General features: G+C 40.1%; 1 protein-coding gene across 4 annotated transcripts in view; it reads left to right on the top strand.

The window, feature by feature from the left end:
- Positions 1-20,466, top strand: part of cdh6 (cadherin 6) — a 250,407-nt gene that overhangs the window by 218,479 nt on the left and 11,462 nt on the right. For all 4 annotated transcript variants that reach the window (XM_008396406.3, XM_081601526.1, XM_008396405.3 and 1 more), the window contains 4 exons: positions 3,446-3,613; positions 6,316-6,503; positions 13,283-13,536; positions 20,087-20,223. In XM_008396406.3, the coding sequence (XP_008394628.1) occupies positions 3,446-3,613; positions 6,316-6,503; positions 13,283-13,536; positions 20,087-20,223 (747 nt within the window). The remainder of the gene's footprint in view (positions 1-3,445; positions 3,614-6,315; positions 6,504-13,282; positions 13,537-20,086; positions 20,224-20,466) is intronic.

Genomic DNA, 20,466 nt, shown 5'->3' with positions numbered 1-20,466 from the left:
AGATCTACTTTTAATCATTACTGCGCGCTTTGGAACGCATCCCGCTCGCGTCTAAACAAAAGAGTCAGGGAAAAAAAAAAGCCATTTGCAGATTAGTGAGGGGATTAACAGTAATATGGTTTATCCCACATGTGGTATGTAAGCTGACATCCCCTCTTACACAAAGACATGCCTGGACATCGCGTTATAAGCAGGATTTGTTTCCCACTCCTCCTCCTCCTCTTCTTCTCTGGGTATTGTAGTCATTAAGGAACGACAAAGGTGGAAGCAGGAAGTGAAGTCGCCTGATAAAAACGGAAGAAAAGTTGATCTGAAACATCCTCCGCCTTCTCGCTCGTCATTTTAAATCATGTTCTGCTCAAGCTGAAACCCTAAATGTTTCGCTTTAGGTGAAATTTATTTATTTAGCGTATTTTAGAGTTGCTATCAGTCGATGTTGGTTATTTTTAACATGTTAGTATCAGCTGATTTTGGTGTTTGTCATCATTTAACATCGACTGATGTTGGCCTTTTTTAAGGATTTGACCAAAACTAGTTGCTTTGTAACATCAGCATTAGCGAATATTAGCCATTTTTTAACGTTGAAGTTGGTCAAGGTTAGCGATTTTTGTTTTTTAACTTCGAAATTGGTCGACGTTAGCTATTACCATTGTTAGTTTTTTTTATTGTATCAGCACAGGCCCATTTTAATCACTTTTCACACAGCTGTACCAGTTGATGTTATCCCTCTTTTAACATGTGTGTGTCGACCCTTGTAAGTTATTTTTCTGTAAGTCTGTAGGCTGATGTTAGCTGTTTTCAGCATTGGTATACTGCCAGTATCTGCCCCCCTGCATGAAAAAATGCATGTTTTTCATTGTTTTCCATTGAAAACTAAAGAAAAGCTGATTCAAAACATCCTCCATCTCTTCCCTTGTTTCTTTAAATCATATTCTGCTCTTCCTCATTCCTCAGTTCCTGAAAGTTTAGCTTTATTCAAGGTGAAGTTTATTAATTTTGCATCGTTCTGAGTTTGAACTCCCACCAGCTTCTTTGCTTCAAATGAAAGCGTTTAGCAGCAGCCTGGATTTGGGGCCTGATGGGAGCTGAGCACACCTTTTCAGCGTGCTGCCAATTACCGCCTCGCTCTGTCCCGACGCCAAGCCGAAGGTGTTTCAAGGAGCAGGCGACTCCTCGGCGCTGTAATGGTGCAAACATCAACAGAGGAGACGATAAACGAAGCTTTCAGATGTCACTTCCACTCTGAGGAAATTAAAGATTGTGCTTTTTGGCTTAAAACACATACAGCGATTAAATTATTTGTTTTCAAGACACACAAGTCAAGAAGAGGGAGAAATGTTATCGTGAACTGAAGTGAAAAGTGCTTAATGTTGGATACTTTATATTTTAGGCTGTTTTCTGTTCCTAGCTGTGAGTAAAACATTCATCCTCACTTGTTGTGCGAATGCAGCCGAAAAAACAAACAAAATAGGAAAAAGAAACTTGTAAAATTTAAGTTACAACGTTTAGTTTCCCTCTGGGATCAATTTAGTGTTTCTTTTAATTGAACTGAATCTTTTCTGTGCTTATCCATGATCTATAAAGACGATCAAATCAGTGCAAGTCTGATGAAGCTGAACCAGGTGTGAATATTCATCTTTGTTAATGAACTTTAACCGTCTTACTAAATTACATCTGGGTTGTAATGAATAAACTGGACTGAATTTAACTTGATCCTCTTTTAATTTAGTAAATTATATTTCATTTACTTTGATTGACTTGGATTGAAAATGACTGAGTCTGGTAGGAAACAAACTGGGCTGAATTGGACTGTTAGTAATCTTTTTTTAAATCAGTTTTTTTTTTTTTTTTGGCTCTAGTGGCCTTTATTTGATAGTTAATTGACAGGAAAGTGGGTAATGAGAGAAGGAGGAAGACATGCAGCAAAGGTCGCCAAGGCCGGGAATCGAACCTGCGACAGCTGCGTCGAGGACCAAGGCCTCCATATGTGGGTTGTGCTTAACCTCTGCGCCACCACAGCACACCAGACTGTTAGTAATCTGATCATGTTTTAGGTTATTTTGAAATGTTTTGGTGTGAATCCAACTGGACCAGAGTTCAATTCCAATTTGATAATTTGTAATTGGTTCCATTCCACTGGTTTTCTTAGACAAACTGCCAATTGTGGTAGTTTAATATACTGAATTGTACAATATTTCAGTTGGTCTAATTGAAATTTGCAGCATTGATTGATACATATTTGATTCTGACACAATATCCTGACATCGTGTCCTACTGGTCGTATTTCTTGCATGTAACCCATATCATGCATAACCAGGGCTCATTTGTATATTTCTACAGATTTTCATAGGAAAATTAGATGGGAGATATTTTCATGGTCCAGTCCAACCAGAGGTCAGGTGCCAGCGCAGTCAGTGGCCACATCAGCATTTAAACAAGTGGAGACTCTCAGTTTGTGCTCACAGCAGCCATGTTTAGTCCGCTTTAATCCAACTCCAGGTCTGGTTCGTTTGGGGCGGTGTGAACGTGTAATCAAACTATTACAAAGCAAACTTTGGTGCGGTTTGAATGCATGTGTGAACGCCAAGCGGACTGGAAACCGCTCCAAAAGAAGGAAGTGGACTATAGCACAGGGCATTCTGGGTAAATACTACCAAAACAAGCGAGTTAGCCTAGCGCTAGCAGGAGAAATGACTCATGGACGTTTACCAGATATAACAGAGAAATCCTACACTGCAAAAATCTGACTCCACTCCTTTTTTGTTTCCATTTCATGAAGGAGGAAGTTGAGTTCAATGTCTTCTTCTGTGGTTTCTGGTGCAGCGCTACCACAGGCGAGGAGGGGAACAGCTTTTTCAAAGGCTGCAGATCTTTTGACTCATTTTTAAGCAGCTGAAAATGTAAAAAAAAACATGTTGCAATTAGTGCTGGGAGAAAATCTTGTTTGAAATATTTGATATTTTAAAAAAGTGGCTTCTGTGAGTTTTATTAGAAAGTATTGGGGCCAGGCTACAAAACGTTTACTACAAGATGCCTCATTTTAATTTTTTAATTTTTTGTCATGTAGGAGTTTTCATGAAATTAATACTTCATTCTAATATTACGGCTTAAAACTTTACTATTGTATTGTTTCATATTTATCGTTGTACGACTGCATTCTGGTAATATTGTTACTTTATTCCCAAAATAAAAGAAAAAATCTTAGTCTTGCCCTAAAACGTTGTCATAGAGTTAAATACAAGCTGTGAATCAAGATGGCCGCCCTCAGCATACTAAATGAGCACACTGGTAAAAGAAACAGATTTTCTCAAAATTAAGTCTTCAAAACCAAAAATTTGCAATTTTGGTTCCCAATTTGTAAAACTGAATTTGCTTCCAGTTTGTTTGTTTTTTAATTTGGGAGATAAATCTGGATTTAATCCTGCTGTTGTCTTTTCGTCCCCAGGTCTGATCAAGACGGCGCTGCCCGGCATGGACCGGGAGGTGAAGCAGGACTACCAGGTAGTGATCCAGGCCAAAGACATGGCGGGCCAGATGGGCGGGCTCTCAGGAACCACCACGGTCAGCATCACCCTGTCGGACGTGAACGACAACCCGCCGCGCTTCTCCAAGAGTGAGCACAGGCCTTCTGGACACACGCACACACATACACACACACGCACGCACACACACACACACACACACACACACACACACAGAGTGACCAGTCAACAGCGGGAGTCGGTGCCAGGCTGCAGCCCCCATCTGGTGTCAGTTTCAAAATGAATTTGGATTATTGCAGGGACTCTGGGTTGTGTGCGACTGCGGCGGACCTCTTAAAGGCACAGAATAATTAAATATAGAGCCATATGACGGAGCGAAGGGTCCCGCAAAGTGCATCAGATCAGGCCTGTAATCCCTATTAAACGGAGAGAGAGCATTCCCTGGGCTTTATCTCCACTCCTCTTCCTCGCTCTTTGTCTCTCTCCGACTATTAAGTCGTTGCTCTGCAGCTTTTTACTCCATAAAACCGCTGTTCTCACTTTAGAGCGCCAACCGGCCTCCGTGCGTTTCTCTTCCAGCCATCAATCCACATGCAGGCCGGCTCGCCTTGCTCTCCCGTCTCTTCCTCCTGTGCATCTGTCCACATCGGATGGACAGATTACCGTCCTCCTACCTCCCTCCATCCTCGCTGTGTTTGGTGTGGCAGGACAACATGGATCCCGGCGAAGCCTCCAGTTAGCGTCGGCCGGTCAGAGCGCTGCCAGAATGATGGAGAGCAGTGGAGGTTCATGGGACGGTTTTTAGGGAGTTAGTGAGGAGGAGAAGAGGAATTCCTCTCCCGCTGTGTTGATTCCTCCATTCATAAAACCGTCCATCCGTCCGTTCATCCATCGTTTTTTGCTGCATTCTGACCTCTGTCCACTAAATCCTTTATGACCTTTTCTATAAATAGCTTAAAAACTGACAAAACAGGGATTGAGGGACTCTAACTCTGAGCCTGGAAACGTATTGGATTTGCAGTGGCAGACGCTGTCATCTCCACGGCGATGGAACGAGGGAGGGCAAGGCAGGACGGAGAGACGGGCAGACAACAAAAAAATAAATAAACGACAGAGAGAGAGAGAGCAGAAAGAGGAAGAGAGATTGTAACGGGACACCCAAAGGAGGAAGAGTGTCAGGAAGCGATATCATTGTTGTCTGCCGGAGTGATGCCTCTTCTTCTGCTCCTGATGCTAAATACCTGTTAGCCTCAGGGAAACCTTCGCGCAGAGCTTCCCCCTTTCAGTGGATGTGTTTGGAGTTAAGTGTCACACAGACCTGCCGACTCAGGCGTTGCCAAAACACTGTCAGCATGTTTTATTAGTGAGTGTGTGCTGTTTGTCTCCGCGGGCTGCGCGCGCGTACATCACAGCCGATTCGGCTAAGCATACTGGATGCAGCCATCAATCCGTCGCCTCGCCCCGAACCAGGAAATCATCTGGCGCATGAAAAAAGAAAAACCAAAAACAAGAGGCAATTAATTTATGTTGAGCAAATTGGCCTTGGATTTATGCTGCGCCGGGTTTGTAGCGAGTCGGTTTGGAAGCGAAAGATGTTTTACATCTAAGGGCGATAAATCTATTCACACGCTCCCGATTCGCTTCGACCTGAACTCTGTGACTCACCCACTTACGCTGCTGCTTTTCACATTAACAAGGTCAGAAAAGACATTTTCCTCTTAGTAGTTCCGTCAGGGAGGAGCTTTATCTGTTTTTGGCCTGTTTTTTATAAAAAAATGATCAGCATTTGGAAAGATGAAAAGATCTGACCTCGGTTGTCATGACCACACACCTCGGACTTTTCTCTCTTCATATTTGCTAAAAATGTTGAATGTGACATTTTACATGTTTTTGTGCTTCAACGTGGGTCTCTACTGCTTCTAAAAACAACTCAACACTGCAAAAACACAAAATCATACCAATAATTTTTGTTTAATTTCTAGTGGAAATAGTTTACCATGCTTGAAATTAAATTAAATTAAACTAACTTACAAGTAACTTTTCAGCAAGATAAATACGCTTGTTTAAAAAAAATACTAGTTCCACTGGCGGATTATTTCACTTATAACAAGACATTTCCCCATAAAAGCAGAATAATCTTCCAGAACTGTAATTTTTCATCAATAAGAGAAAACTAGATGAATTTCAACAAGATGCAGGAGTTTGTTTTAAGTCAATAAATCCATAATATTGATGAAAAAGTACCAATTCCTCTGTAGATTATTTCACTTAAAACATGGGGAAAAGTTCTTAATAATGAAATAATCTTCTAGTGAAACTAGTTCTTTAATTTTTATCAATATTAAGCTTATTTATCGTGTTGAAAAGTTACCCATAAGTTAGTTTTTTTAGTAAGATTTTGTGCTTTTCAGTGAAGAGTTAAAAAACGTCTTTTAGGCAGCAAGTTAATGATTTTTGGTAACTGGAAAATGATCCATTTATAAAACCTCCGGAATGTACCAGACTGCGGCCGTTACCTAGCAACCCCGGGGAAGCCCAGCCCGTTACCTAGCAACCCCGGGGAAGCCCAGCCCGTTACCTAGCAACGGTAAAGCAGACAATTCTGAAAGCAGCTCGAAACAGGCAGATCTGACCAGACTAAAATCTCATAATGTAAGAATAATTTTGTACAAAAAAATGTGACAAACATGTTTTGTATCAACCACAGATTTATCCTAACCTGTTCCAGGAAACATAAACATTTAATTTCCCCTTTTGATCAATGAAGTATTTTCAAATATCAGGCCTCTTGTACCAATCTGACACCTGATCTTTGGTCTCTCTCTCCTTGCAGCCCTGTACGAGTTCAGGGTGCCCGAGTCCAACGAGTTGGGCTCCACGGTGGGAGTCATCCACGCCGTGGACGCCGACATCGGCAAGAACGCCGAGATGGACTACAGGATCATCGGGAGCGACGGGCCGGGCGTGTTCGACGTCTTCGCCAACAGGAGCACGCAGGAAGGCGTCATCGTGCTCAGAAAGGTCAGCAGCTCTACTCCTTCTGTCACATTACAAACTGGGTGTTTCTGGGATGACAGATCAATGCAAAGTAGTGAAAAACGTGACGCAGAAATCTGAGAAGTGTTTCAGAGGCTCTTATTTCAGTCTTGCATTCAGGGAGTCGTGCAGCAGCATGGAGATGCAAGGATTTCTGTTTAATTATGAGAATATAATTATAATAATATAGTCATAAGGAGAATAAACACACAATTAAAAAAAAGGTAATTTTACTGAGAGAAACGCTTCTAGAAATATCAAATAAATAGAAGCTGTAAAACATGATTGTGAAACAAGATGGCCGCCGTAGGCATGGTGACATCACTGATCTATGAAAACCCAAAGAGAGCAATGATAATAAAAAAAAAAAGATTAAAAAAAAAACTAAAATTTGATTAAAAAAAAGTTCTCTTGGCAAATTATTTCACTTGTTACAAGACATTTTTGTTTTTTCCCATGTTTTCAGTGCCATAATCTGCCAGTGGAACCAGTTTTATTAACCAGTATTAGGGAATTATTGACCTAAAATCAGCTTATATCAGATTTACTATGATGGTACTACTGGAAACTAGACCAACAATACTTTTGTATTTTTTTTTAGTTTTGTTCTGCTGGCAGATTATTTCATTTATAACAAGATATTTTTCCATATTTTAAGTAAAATAATCTACACTGTAGTAATTTTTCATCAATATTAAGGGCATTAATATTATTGAATGCTTGATTTGCATGAGAAACCAGACAAAAATACTTAAGATGAGATATTTATTGGAAAGAATCTGAATTAAATACATTTCGGTTTTCCATATGTGAGAAAAAGTAAAATAATCTGTCGCTGTGCACGATCCCTCATTTCTCGCCGTTTCTGTTGGACGTGTTCTGCAGATATGATGACGGCATTTATCCTACAGAGACTCACGTCCCCAGCAGCTGAAAGCGTTTCCCCCTCAGTCTTGTCTGTAAGGCTGTCTTCAGTCTAATTGACGGAAGCGTTTATTCCCCCTCAGAGGCCGTCTGCAGTCAGCAACAAGATTAAAACACAGAAACCACCATCATCAACTGCATGTTTCTCTGAAAAGACTCATTTAATGTAGATTTTTATTAACACTCAGAGCTCATCAAAGCAAGACGTGGCTCAGGAGCCTCTAATTGAGCAAATAAGTTCCCATTTTCCAGCCACACAGGCTGCATAACAGCTCCAGAGTGCATGAGCATCCTGTGTACACCAGGCAGGGAGGATTGTTACAAACCGCGTAGACTCTGTGTAAATCTGTGTTTTTTCTCCTAAAAGGACGACAAACACAGATAGGATATTAAACTTTTGATCTTGGAGATTTTCAGTGCTTGTTTACCCTGTGAGCAGCTTCTGGTGGGGTCTATTACTGCAGCAAACACACACCTCTGCAGCTTGGCGCGTGTTTACAGAGCAGCCGCGCTCAGTCAGAGGTTATGTTGTTTTAATGCCTACTTTATTAAGTAGTTTCTACACATCAGCAGGGTGCAGTTTAACTGTGACCCGCAGCGCTTTCTTGCATCACTCTGGAATATTTACATTAAAATAGGATTAGGTTTTAGTTGGTGCGTTGCATGAAGAACAGGCTGGCTGCTTCAAAGTAAAAGCTTTTCCATTTGGGCTTTTACGTGATGAATTGTTGTTGGTCTTTATTAAAGACAGGGCTGCACACTGCAAAAACACAAAGTATTTATCCAGCAAATATCTTGGTACACTTCAAGTAACATTTCATAAAGATATAAAAACTTAATTCCTTAATCTCAATTTAAAACCGTGCTAGTTCCACTTCAGATTATTTAACTTAAAGCAGTGAAATAATCTGCTAGTATAACTTCTAAGTTTTTTTAAAGACATTTTTTACTTCAAATCTTACTTATATCTTGCTGAAAAGTTACCTGTAAATTAGTTTTGTGTAATTTTGAATGTGCTAAGATATTGTAGACCAAAAGTACTTGGTAAGACTTCGTGTTTTTACAGTGTAAGGTTGGAAACTGTTACCGAACTAAAACGGCTCCATCTTGCTGAAGCCCTTGTTTAAAGAGGAAGTAAACAGTTTACAGGAGTCCAGATACATTCGGCCCAGTCCGGTTTGTTTTAACAGAGTCCAGTTCGGGGTAATGGGATCCTCTGAGGATTCACAGGGAGTCGGAGTGGAGAGTTCCTCTTCAACAGGAAGAGACCTCCAGCAAAAGCCGGACTCCGTCAGGGCAGCCATCTGCCTCGCCCGGCTGGGGATTAATGCACCAACAGCATCACTGGATTAGACTCGTGCATCCGAAGCCAGGCTGAACGGCGCACAGTGCAGGGCTGAGATGTAAATACAGCAGCGATGAAAGTAAATACCCTTTTAAAAAGTTAAATGAGCGATGTGATTTAACGGGGCTAAAGTAGACGATCATCAAGGATAAATCTGCTCCACATACGGTGGAAATGTAAGGTATTTGTAGCGAGGACGTTCAGCGTTTGTGATGTAAATTGTTGGATGTTCACAGCTTGATTTTCTCTGGTGTTTACAAGCTGAAGTCACACGCAGGGACGGCGGCATTGTTTTGCTCTGCTCGCCGTTTCATTACCAGTTTGCTGCTCACAGATCACCGCATAGCTGTGAAATGCATTAACAAACAGAAAAGTTTAAATGTGTGCATTCATGAAGGCAACCTGAACCTTTGAACTCTGTGTGAAACAAAGAGTTCACACAGGATTCGGCATTATTAGGAGTTTATTGACTTGTAAATCGACATCATGTAATTCCATACAGACAATATACCATCGACAGAAGCAATTCCCCCAAGCATGGGGGAATTATATGTCAAAATATGTCAAAAACGCAATAAAAGTAAATAAGTGGGTCAATGGCAGGTTAGCCGAATTGTTAAGGACCCTTGAAACATTAGCAGAAAATAATTAGCAGTCCTTTTTCAGGATCTTTAAATAGTTTCATACACAAATGTATCAAATGTAATCAGATTCCACTATGGAGTTCTGTTCTGCTGTTTTGTTCAGACGAAACGGGACTAAAACAGGTCCAAGCAGTAAAAACAAAATGATCCAAACAGTCTCAGTGTCAAGCATTTCACTGTTGAACTTTAGTAACACTATGTTTTCATCAAGTTATGTTTTATAATGGCGCCCCCCGGTGGCTGGAGGGATGAACAGGCTAGCTGAAGCTGGCAGAACGTTGACAGTTTATTTTTGCCCCACTCTTTGAAGAGCCTTAATTTACTGGATTTGATTTAAAGATGCTAATTATAGCTAAACATCAACAACAGCCCACAAACTAAATACAGAAATAATGTCGTTCACAAAGCCGAGCGACGATGAAAAAGTTTCTTAAGCAAGTTAGATTGTAAATATATCAGTAACATAACAAAATCATATTTAATGTTAAAAACCCAAATTTAGGACGCTTTGCAGTATTGTCAATATATTAATGGCTTTGAAGCTTAGAAATTAAATTTCTAGCTTTTTCACCCCAGATCCAATTTAGAATTTTATTTATTTATTTATTTATTTATTTATTTATTTATTTATTTATTTATTTATTTATTTATTCTTGCTTTCCTTTTTAAAAAAAAAAATTACAAAAGCCAGAATTTATGTTCAAAAAGTGGCTTTTTTTCAATCATCCATTTTTGTTGCCACGCTACGGGAATTTGAGTTTTATTTCGAGAATATAGTTATAATATTAGCAGAATAAATACGCAATTTTGCCAGAATAATGTCTTAACATTACGAGAAAAGTCATTTTAAAAAAGCTTGGATAATTATAAAAAAATGTAGGCATGTTTTATGGTGGACATTTCATAAAATTACTTTATTCTCTGTATATTACGACTTAATTCTGGTGATATTAAGACTTTTTTTCTTGTAAAAAATAAACGAATCTCAGCCTGACCACTGGAGAAAAATCTAGATGATCTGTTTGAAATACATTTAGCATCGTTTTTAGGGTAATCAGTTTATGTAAGAACATGGCCGTTAATCTGGCTCCAGGAGTACAATGGCTGCTAGAAAAGACGAGTGTTTTGTTGACGGCTTACCATACAGAAACCACTTGCTTTAAATCAAATCCAGTAAAGCACAGCCTCCTGTGTATTCTTGCACAGGAGGCTCCACTTTTGCTTTTCAAAGATGTATGCCCTAAAACAGCTCATTCTAACTAAAATCTCATTATATTTGAAAGATTTTGTATGAAAAAAGTCATGAACATGTTTTGTATAGACCATAGATCAGTCATAACCCGTTCAAAGAGCCTAATAGGTCACGTTTAATTCTTACATGTTACTCTATCCTGTACATTTTTGTTATTGAGAGTAGAGTCAGGTGATTTTCTTTCCCCCCCAGCATCACTTTAAACAACACACCGACCCAATCGATAGCAGGAAAAAAAGAGAACCAGAGAGGAACTTTGTATTTCCTCTCTGGTTCAGCGGGCAGAAGACGGACAGCGATGTTATTAGATTTCATCGTACGCTTCCTCTCGCTTCCAGTACATTTGTTTCGTGCGAGATCCGCTCTTCCTCAAGGTTGATGCAGCAGTATTGATGCCGGTATGGATCGCAGCGTGCAGCTGAGGTCCGTTTGATGCATCCAACTGTATCTGGTCGTCGCCTCATCAGGCTGCAGCCTCCCATCGATCCCCTCCATCACGCCGTCATTAAGCGCCGGATGACATAATTGCCTTTTGTAGGCGCTGCGGCGCGGCGAGGCAGCGCGGACTGAGCGTGCTCTAATTCTGAGCCGGATAATTAAACGGGTCCGTCGTCCCGTTGGTCCTTCAAAGGAACATGGACCCCCTCCACCTCTACGGCAAACTGCAGAAATCAATCACTTCTAATATGCCGTGATTCAGGGGCTCCTTCCATCTGGGTTTCATTTCCATAATTCAGGCCCTCGATGACTCCTCTTATTTTACTTTATGCGTGTGGCTGGCTGCCTGCGAGGAGGTTCGCTCTGATCCGGCTGCTCCTGCTCTGCGCTCATTAAAATGCAACACTCGCCAATTAATCCCATCAATGCGGGGATACCTTCGCTGGCTGCAGCTTCAGAAACAAACCCAGTCAGAAAAATATAAAGCAGCAGCAGCAGAACTCTGAAAACAGCGAAATTAGCAACGGTACATCAGTACAGGGTTAACCAAAGACCATTAAAGATGTTTCCTTTCATTCTGTGCAAAATAAAACGCTAACGCAGGATGTTTACACTGCAAAAACACAAAATCTGACCAAGTATTTTTGCCTAGTTCTAGTGCTAATCTTAGTACATTTTAATTAAGACAAAACTATCTGACAAGTAACATTTCTAAAAGAAATATGAGCTTTTTTTAGGTCAAGAATTCCTTAATTTTGACAAAAGAAGAAAGATTATTTCACTTATTAAAATACATTTTTCCCATGTTACAAGTGAAATAATCTGCCATTGGTACATTTACTTTTTAAAATCAATATTTAATATCAATATTGACAAATTATTGACTTTAAACAAGCTCCTACATCTTGATGAAAAGTTATTTGCATGTTTGTTTTGCAGTAGAAACTGGACAAAAATACTTGGTAAGATTTAGTTTTTTCAGTGTAGACAGTTTGAATCTGTTTTATTGTTCAAATCTCTACATTATAAATACAAAATCACAGACAAAAGGATCACACTGCAAAAACACTAAATCTTACCAAGTAATATTTGATATTTGCACTAGAGAGTAGAAAATACTTGGGAACATTTTGTGTTTTTGCAGTGCACGCTTTGAAAAATAATAATAAAAAAAGTTTAAGCCTCATTAGCTTGATTTTCAATATTCACATGACCTGAAATAATCTTGTTAGTCATCAGACGGATGTTTCCAGTGGAAATCAGAGAGAAATTTAAAGGTTCAGAGGTGAATTTATTAAAAAAACGCTGCAAGGAGAGAGAGAAAGAGGGAAAGAGAAGAACTTTTTTTCTTTTTAGCAAATTTGTCATGGAAAACATTGTATTTTTTATAACTAATCTGTGTCTCCCAGCCATTTTTTCTGAGTTTTTTGTGTTTACTGAGGCTATCAGTGAGGATTTATCTCTGGGTTTTAGTCAATAATCAAATATTTTAACCAGTTTTAGGTGTTTTATTGAACTTATTCTGTGGCGTTTCAGCGTCTGAGCTGGAGGTACTTTCTTCTTGGTCCACTTTTAATCAGAGAACCAGATGAGATTTCTGCACTTCATTTCATATTTTATCATGTCGAAGCCGCCGAGCGTTAATCTGTCGCGCTGATCTCTTCATTTAAAGAAGAAACACACCAAAAGGAACAGATGTCACCCTGCGAAGATCAAACCGCAGCGCTGATTGATTGTTACAGAGCCGCCGAGCGCGAGGATCAGGAAATCAAGCTGAAAAGCATCTAAAGGAGTCGACAGAAGAAAAGTTGTTGTTTTATTTTTTCTCTTCTGTTTCTGCTCAGTTCAAATTAATCAGATCTGGAGTCTTAAAACTCCTGACATAAATCCTGGCCTTTTTTAAATTCAGGCAGCCTTGTTATCTTCATGTTTAGTTTTTTTCTCCCGTACTGAAATGCGACACGAGTCACATTATTGGATTATTGGAAGTTGTGTCCATCAGAGGTCTAGTTAGTGTCTCTGAAGACACTAAGACCCTCACATGAGGTCATTAGATGATCCCAGAGACACTTAATGAATAAACACTGAATCTGACCTTAAAATAAACGTGGCAGGATGTTTGGATAATGAACTCAGAGCAGCGCCGTGTCTGTTGTTTCAGCCTCTGGATTACGAGAAGAAGCGTCAGTACAGCCTCCGCATCCAGGTGGAAAACCCCCCCACCAACCCGCCCTTCTACTCCATGGGGCCCTTCCGGGACGAGGCCAGCGTCAAGGTGGTGGTGGAGGACGTGGACGAGCCGCCCGTCTTCGAGCGCCCCAGCTACATCATGGAGGTGAGGGAGGACGCGGCGAGGAACACCATCATCGGGTCGGTCAGCGCGTCGGATCCGGACGACAAACACAGCCTGGTCAGGTAACCAACCGGAGCCCGACTCTGTCCGGGCACCGCATGAAAAGTAGTTTAGATCCTAGTGAAAACATCTGAGTACGCATCAAATTAGAGAACTTTTAGCAAGAAATAAAAACTTGTTTTAAGTCAATAATTCCTTAATACGGATTTATAACAGGGAGTCAAACTCATTTCCATCAACATCATGAATGTTTTCTAAGGGCTGGTTAAGATGCAGAATGCACTGATAAAACGACCCATTCAACCAGCCTGGCAGCCGCCAGGCTGATATTACCAGGCTAAATGTCTTTTGTTTATTTTGAATATATATTTTTAAATAGCAGTAGCAGTAATAGCCGAGACAGGTTAAGCTGTTTATGTAGAATAAAAACGACCTGTGATCTCCAGACAGTTAGCTGTTTAACGAAATGGCATCACAAACTACGGAAAGACGAGTTTTATTTAATCCGTTGGTGTATTTTCTTTGTTGCTGATGTTTTAATGTCAACTTTTAACATTTTTTAACAAAAAATTAAAACAGTGGGGCAACTGGTGGCTCCCCTAAAACTGGACTTAGATTTCTAGAAGAAACCCTGAAATTTTACAGTTTTCTCTGTATTTGATGAGTTTTCCTAAAATTAAATAGTTATAACTTTTCAAACATATGTAATTTGGCTGCATACAGAAGAAAACTGACTTGGTTTGACAAGTAAAGTAGTATTTTAGCACAAAACCCAATAGAGTCTTGATGGCCACATAAATAGGTTTGGTGGGCCAGATTTGGCCCCGAGCCTCAAGTTTGACACGTTTCAGTGAAACAATCTGCCAGTGGAAGTAATACTTTCTCATCAATGCTATAACATTATTTACTTCAAACAAGCTCCTTTTTGCTGAAGTTAGTTTTGTCTTTTTTTCAGTGCACTAAGATTTTTGCAATAGAAGCTACACAAAAATGCTTTTCAGGATTTTATGTTTTTGCAGTGAAACTTCAGATTTTCTGTAAATGTCGTACTTGGAAAAAGCTGATTGTTGGATTTAATTGATTCCTGTTGGCTTAGAGAAACAAAACTTCACCTCTCAGCTGTAAAATCCCTCCCAACAGTTTGACTATATTCCTGACTACCTGGAAAATGAAGGAAAATGGACTGAAGTCAAATCTGCTGAAGATTTTAGTAACTTCTGGATTTGGTCAATAAAAGCTCGGCGCCCTGGAAATGAAATACTTTTAGCTTTAATGTTAGAAATGGACAAAACAAATGTCTGAGAATAATGAATGTTTATTAGATCACTACAGGCGCTGGAAACAAAGAGTTAGCACAAGCAGCAGCGGGTCCAGAGGTTCCCCCAGTTCATGCAGATCCGTAATTATCCCAATGACTCCAATAAACGGGAACGACGGCGGGGAGGTGCGAGGCGGCACCTCCTCTACGGCGCAGACTTTTTCATTTTTACGACCCTCTGAGGGAGTTGGCTCTCAAGGTTGAAGTTCCAGCGCTTTACTGCAGGTGTCAAATATGATATCATTCTCTTTTATCGCCCGTCATCAGCGGCAAAGCTTCCCGGTGGCATTTACCGCCGCTCCTCCGCGGAGGAGGGAGGGAGCCTGCAGGCTGCCTGGGATCAGGAAGTTTCTGGATTTATTGGCGTTGGTGACACACGCAGACACGCGCTCACAGGAATGCAAACACGGATCATGGGGAGGCGCAGCTTTAATGGAGATGAGGAGCACTTTGTTGCTGAGGCGTTAGAAATTCAGCCGGCGTCGTCGAATGATTAATTAATTACACTCAGGCCTTTAAAATATGTTTAGAGGACGTTGTCCTCATTAAAAGTTCAGGCTCTGGTTTTTGTCCAGCTGGCCGGCCGGACATGTGACTAAAGACCCCTGCAGGTGTTAAAAAAATAAAAATAAAAATGGACGTTTCATTATTTACACTCTGACAGCTGCTGTTGCTAGTAAATAAAACTCAGGTTTAGTGGATCTTACTCTGCATGTTTGAGTTTGCTCTTTGGAGCATTTGATCAGCACAAGTAGCAACAAGTTATTCCTCCAAAATAATCTCAAACACGAAGAAGAAATATTCTAGTTTTTACTCCACTAACCTGGAACAAACTTCCAGAAAACCTCAAAACTGCTGGAACACTGAAATCCTTTAGATCAAGGCTAAAAATCCAGTGGTTTACAGTTACCTTATTAATGTTCAGATATTAAAGGTGACCTCCTTGACCAGGTTAGGGAAGGTCTATGGCCTAAACAAAACATGCTAATGACATTTTTGCACAAACGTATTCTTAGAGGATGAGATTTCCGTTTGCTCAGTTCTGCATATTTTTAGCTCCTTTCACAATGAGCTGTTTTAAGACGTCTTGTCACTTTAAATCAGAATCTGCTGGCCACGCCCCCTACTCAACGTTTACATTCACATGTGAAAATAGCTAAAAAAAGATGTAGAGTTATACAACCGTACACCTTTGAAAAGCAGAAGTGGAGCCTCCTACACAGCCAACCAGAATGCAGCATGTTGTTTCTGGATGGTAAGTCAACAGCAAAACACTTGTCTTTTCCAGCAGCCATTGTACGGCGCATGCAGCGGTAAAACCAGCTGACCAAATGTGCTTGAACTCCATCTGGGTTGCTAGGTAACGGGCGGTGTCTGCTCATCTGTCACATTTGCAAAGTTTTTGAAATGACTAATTTTCCACACACCCAACAAAGTGACTTGTTAACTGTGTTTCATTGACCATATAATTCAAATTACAAATAAATTTGCTTAATAGAAACACAGCAATTAAAAAATACAATCAAGTTTTTCAATGTTGTTTTTCGCAAAAATCCAAGAGAAACTTTTTTCAATGCATCCCGAGTCATGGGATGAACAACCGGATGTTACTACTGGTGGAAACGACAAAAAGGACGACAGGAAGTGGCAGGAAGATGTTTTTTAATGGCTTATCACATAAACATATTCATGTATGGTTCTAGTTGCGTTTCTTACTTTATGAAATTGTGTTTTTTTGTCAGTGTCAGAATATAGATAACGTTTTTCACTCTCTTGTCATGGAAATGCAGATATTGTCCAAAAGTGACTCAGTAGTTCAGTTTTAAACTCTCTGGCTGTTTTTAGAAGGAGTTGAGACCCGAATGGAAGAATAAAAATGTACAAAAATGTGAATTTTGCATAATATGTCCCCTAAAAAGATTACCCAAAAATTAAAAGTCTAGAAATGTCTGAAATATTTAGGAATCATAGTTTATTAACACCAAAGAGGTAAAATATGCCAGCTCAGCAAAAGGCTTCCTGGATGTTTCAGATGTTTTAGGAATTAAGTTAGACGGAGAAGTAAATAATCACCGAGGAGGTGATTTGTAAAGATGGCCGCCGTTCCCCATCTAAGAAGAATTAGCTGATCGCCAACATTCCCGTGACCCTCCGGATCCTCCGGATCCGTCCGACCGGCTGCCGGCCTGCTTACCACAGCACTTCGGATCCCCGGTCGGGCCGAGCCACCGCCGTTATCTCCTCGTCAGGGTCTGACCCAGCCAGCTGAATTATTGCGATTCTTGGAAAAGCAATTAGCAGAGCCCACATCTGACACAGATTTAACGAGGTTAGAGTTTCAGCTCGGCCCGGCGAGGCGTTCCGAGAGGAAGGAGGAAACGGTCGGAGTTGGAGGAAGAGGAAAAACAAATCTGTGGAAGGAGGAGAGCGGAGCGGCGATGCGTTCAGAGTCTCCCCTCGGGGTTCTCCTGCCGCTTACGCCGGCCCTCGTGACGCCGCTCCTCCATTAATCACGCTGCTGGTCTGGCAAGCAGAGGAAACACTCCACTGTTGTGTTGTTTGTGTGAAGAGTCGACTCGTCACCACGGGGCAGAGCTGCACAAACAACCAGATCAACCGATTCTCTTCACTGCAACTTCATGTGTTTGTTCTGATTTAAACACTTTAAATCAGCAAAAACACAAAATATTACCAAGTATTTTTGCCTAAAAGAATTGGAAAAACGTGTGTTTATACGTTTACGTTTTGGAGATGCAACGAATAACTAAACCTTCCAAAAATAATAATTATTGGAGTAGTTTATGGATTTTAGTTTTTTTCTGACCTGTTAGAACTTTTAGTCTACAGATAAATGTAATAAATCAATAAATAGATAAGATTAATTCATAAATGTAACTATTTTCTCCTTTAAAATACATGAAGTTGCAGGAAAAGCTACTCTGAGGTGTAGTATTGTGATATGTTTCCTTCTGATCAGTGATCCTGCATGGAATTAATATTTAATATCTTTATATCTTTCTTCAATATCACGATGGCGGCTGTAGTTATAAACAACAAGCAGCCATATTGTTTACCAGTTCAGCTGAGAGGAAGTGAGAATAGCTGAAGCCTCTGTAGTCTAATTTAATGTATTCTGATGGATTATAGTTAATATACATCAATTTCACTGGTTAAATTTCAGCTTTTATTGATTATATAAATAAAACCCACATTTATGCGTTAGGACTAAATAAAAACTATTCTTGGTATGTAAATGTACTTTACAGTACGTGTTCAATACTTGGTTGGGCTCCGTTTGCATCAATGCGGCGTAGCGTGGAAGAGACCAGCCTGTTGAGCCACTACAGGAAACTCCGTTATTTTTAAAGAGCCTCCATTTTATGAGTTTATTGAGGATTTACAGTAAAGATAAATATAAACTTTAGCAAGAAACAAACAGGCTTTATGATGAAAAATGATGAATTAGCCTGTAGCTTCCAATCTATTAAGAAAAAGCCATCTAAAAACCAATTGTAAAAACATATTGCTGGTACGTTTAGTGTCATTTTTAGTGTAAATTCAATGCAAACATTGCAGAAAAGCTTTAATAAGACCTGAATTTGCTGTATCTTCATTTAAAGTTCTCCTTGGTGCGGCTGGACGCTGGCAGCTGCTTTGGCAGCAACGTTTTGCTGCTCATCAGTGGCTAACAGCTGTTAGGTCAGCAGTCAGTGACTGTTGGCTTTAAAGTGACATTTAGGAGTTAAAACTCATTTTCTATTGATTTGATGTGATTTCCTAATTATCCATGAGCCATAATCATCATGATTAAGGAACATAAACTCCTAAAATATGCTGCCCTTTAGTAAATTTACATGTGTTACTGTAGTAAACTGTTGGTTATAGTTTGAATTGTTGGTCTTTCTGGTCAGAACTTTATGGTTTTCCTTTAAAATGGACTTTAAATGACAGGATACAGACGGTTGTGTGTCATTTTCTAACTGAATATTTTACTTTACATGCAGTAATTACAGCTGGGTGATAAAATCTTTTGTTTTTTAAAGATTTAAGTTTAGTAAAATCAGGATTTATTGTGTTTCTATAGTTTAGAGCAATGTCAGCGCGCCTCAGGCGGCCATTTTGTTTGACAACTTCTATTTATTTAGACTTTGAAGTCCAGGGACAGGTTACAGTTTTTCTTCTTTATTACAGGAATAAAGCTAATACCAGTAGCAGGACTTTGGATTTCGAAGAAAGAACCTCAAACATATCGGATCTTTATAACTCTATCAAAGCTTTTTTCTCTCATTAAAATAATTTTTCTTCTTCGAATCTAAAATGTCCTTCTGGTAAAATTGCATCTTTGTATCTGCTAATACGACGACTTTATTCTCGTAATTAATTAAAACTCCCGGCGGCCCTGATATTCATTCCATTGCATGACTCACAGAAATGATGATTGGAATAAAAAACACTTTTAGAAAATATTTTCTCGTTTGTAATTCCTTGTTAGAAAAAGAAAGCCCAGGCCTAGCGATATATATATGTGGATGACCTATAATGCAAAATTCACATTTTAAAATTTCTGTACTTTTGTGTTTCTATCGCGTCTAAAAACAAACCAAACACTTAAAAAAAAAACGTGATTTTGGCAGTAAGTTAATGATTTTTGGTGTTTGGAAAATGAGCCGTTTCAAAACACTTCCAGAGTGTAACGTCACAAATCAGCAGGCACTGCCCGTTACCTAGCAACCACAGTAGTTTTACCCGTTACCTAGCAACCCGGGCAGAGTTCCAGCATGTTTGGTCAGCTGGGTTTACCACTGAATGCGCTGTACAATGGCTGCTGTTGACTTACCATCCAGAAACCACTTGCTAGATTCTTGTTGGTTGTGCAGGAGGCTCCACTTCTGCTCTTCAAAGATGTAAGGTTGTATAATTGCTCATCTGTCTGCATCCATTTTCACATGCGAGTGTAAACTCTGAGTTATAGGGCGTGACAAACTTCAGCTTAATTATACTTATAGTGCCAAGAGGCACAAAATTAGCTCATTCTGAATAAATTATGATTATGTAAGAATGATTTTGCACTAGGAATGTATTAATCATGTTTTGTATAGACCATACGCCCATCCTAACCTGCTCAAGGAAGCTTTAAGCACCTTCAGACTTGAATAGAGCCTTTAGTACGTCTCACTCCAGCATCACAGGCAGGCCGGTTCAATCTCCCTCCCCTTATGTACCATAAAGCCACCGCTCCAGATTAACACACCGCCGTCTCCACAAACTTTCATCCCTCTGTGTGTTTGGTGCAGGTACACCATCGACCGGCGGACAGACATGGACCGAGTGTTCAACATCCACGCAGGAAACGGCTCCGTGTTCATCCTCCGGGAGCTGGACAGAGAGGAGAACGCCTGGCACAACGTCTCCGTCATCGCCACAGAGTTCAGTAAGTACAGCAGACGGTTCTGCAGCCCTGCATTCTGACCGCCAAATTGGGTTTTTGGATCTTTGGATGCTGACATGAAGCGCCGGCTGGCAAATACTGTTGGTCATCCAAATGTGAGTGGCACTTGTATGGTGGAAATCTGAATGAAGAGGCCTGATCTACCTGATCTACCTCTAGAGCAGGGCTGCGAAGAGGCTTTTGCTCCACTGAACTGCAAAAACACAAAACATTACCAACTATTTT

The sequence above is a fragment of the Poecilia reticulata genome, chromosome 20 (genome assembly GCF_904066995.2).
Source record: "Poecilia reticulata chromosome 20, P_reticulata-male-v2, whole genome shotgun sequence".
In the NCBI taxonomy this organism is placed as follows: domain Eukaryota; kingdom Metazoa; phylum Chordata; class Actinopteri; order Cyprinodontiformes; family Poeciliidae; genus Poecilia; species Poecilia reticulata.
This window is presented reverse-complemented; position numbering and strand designations above follow the sequence as displayed.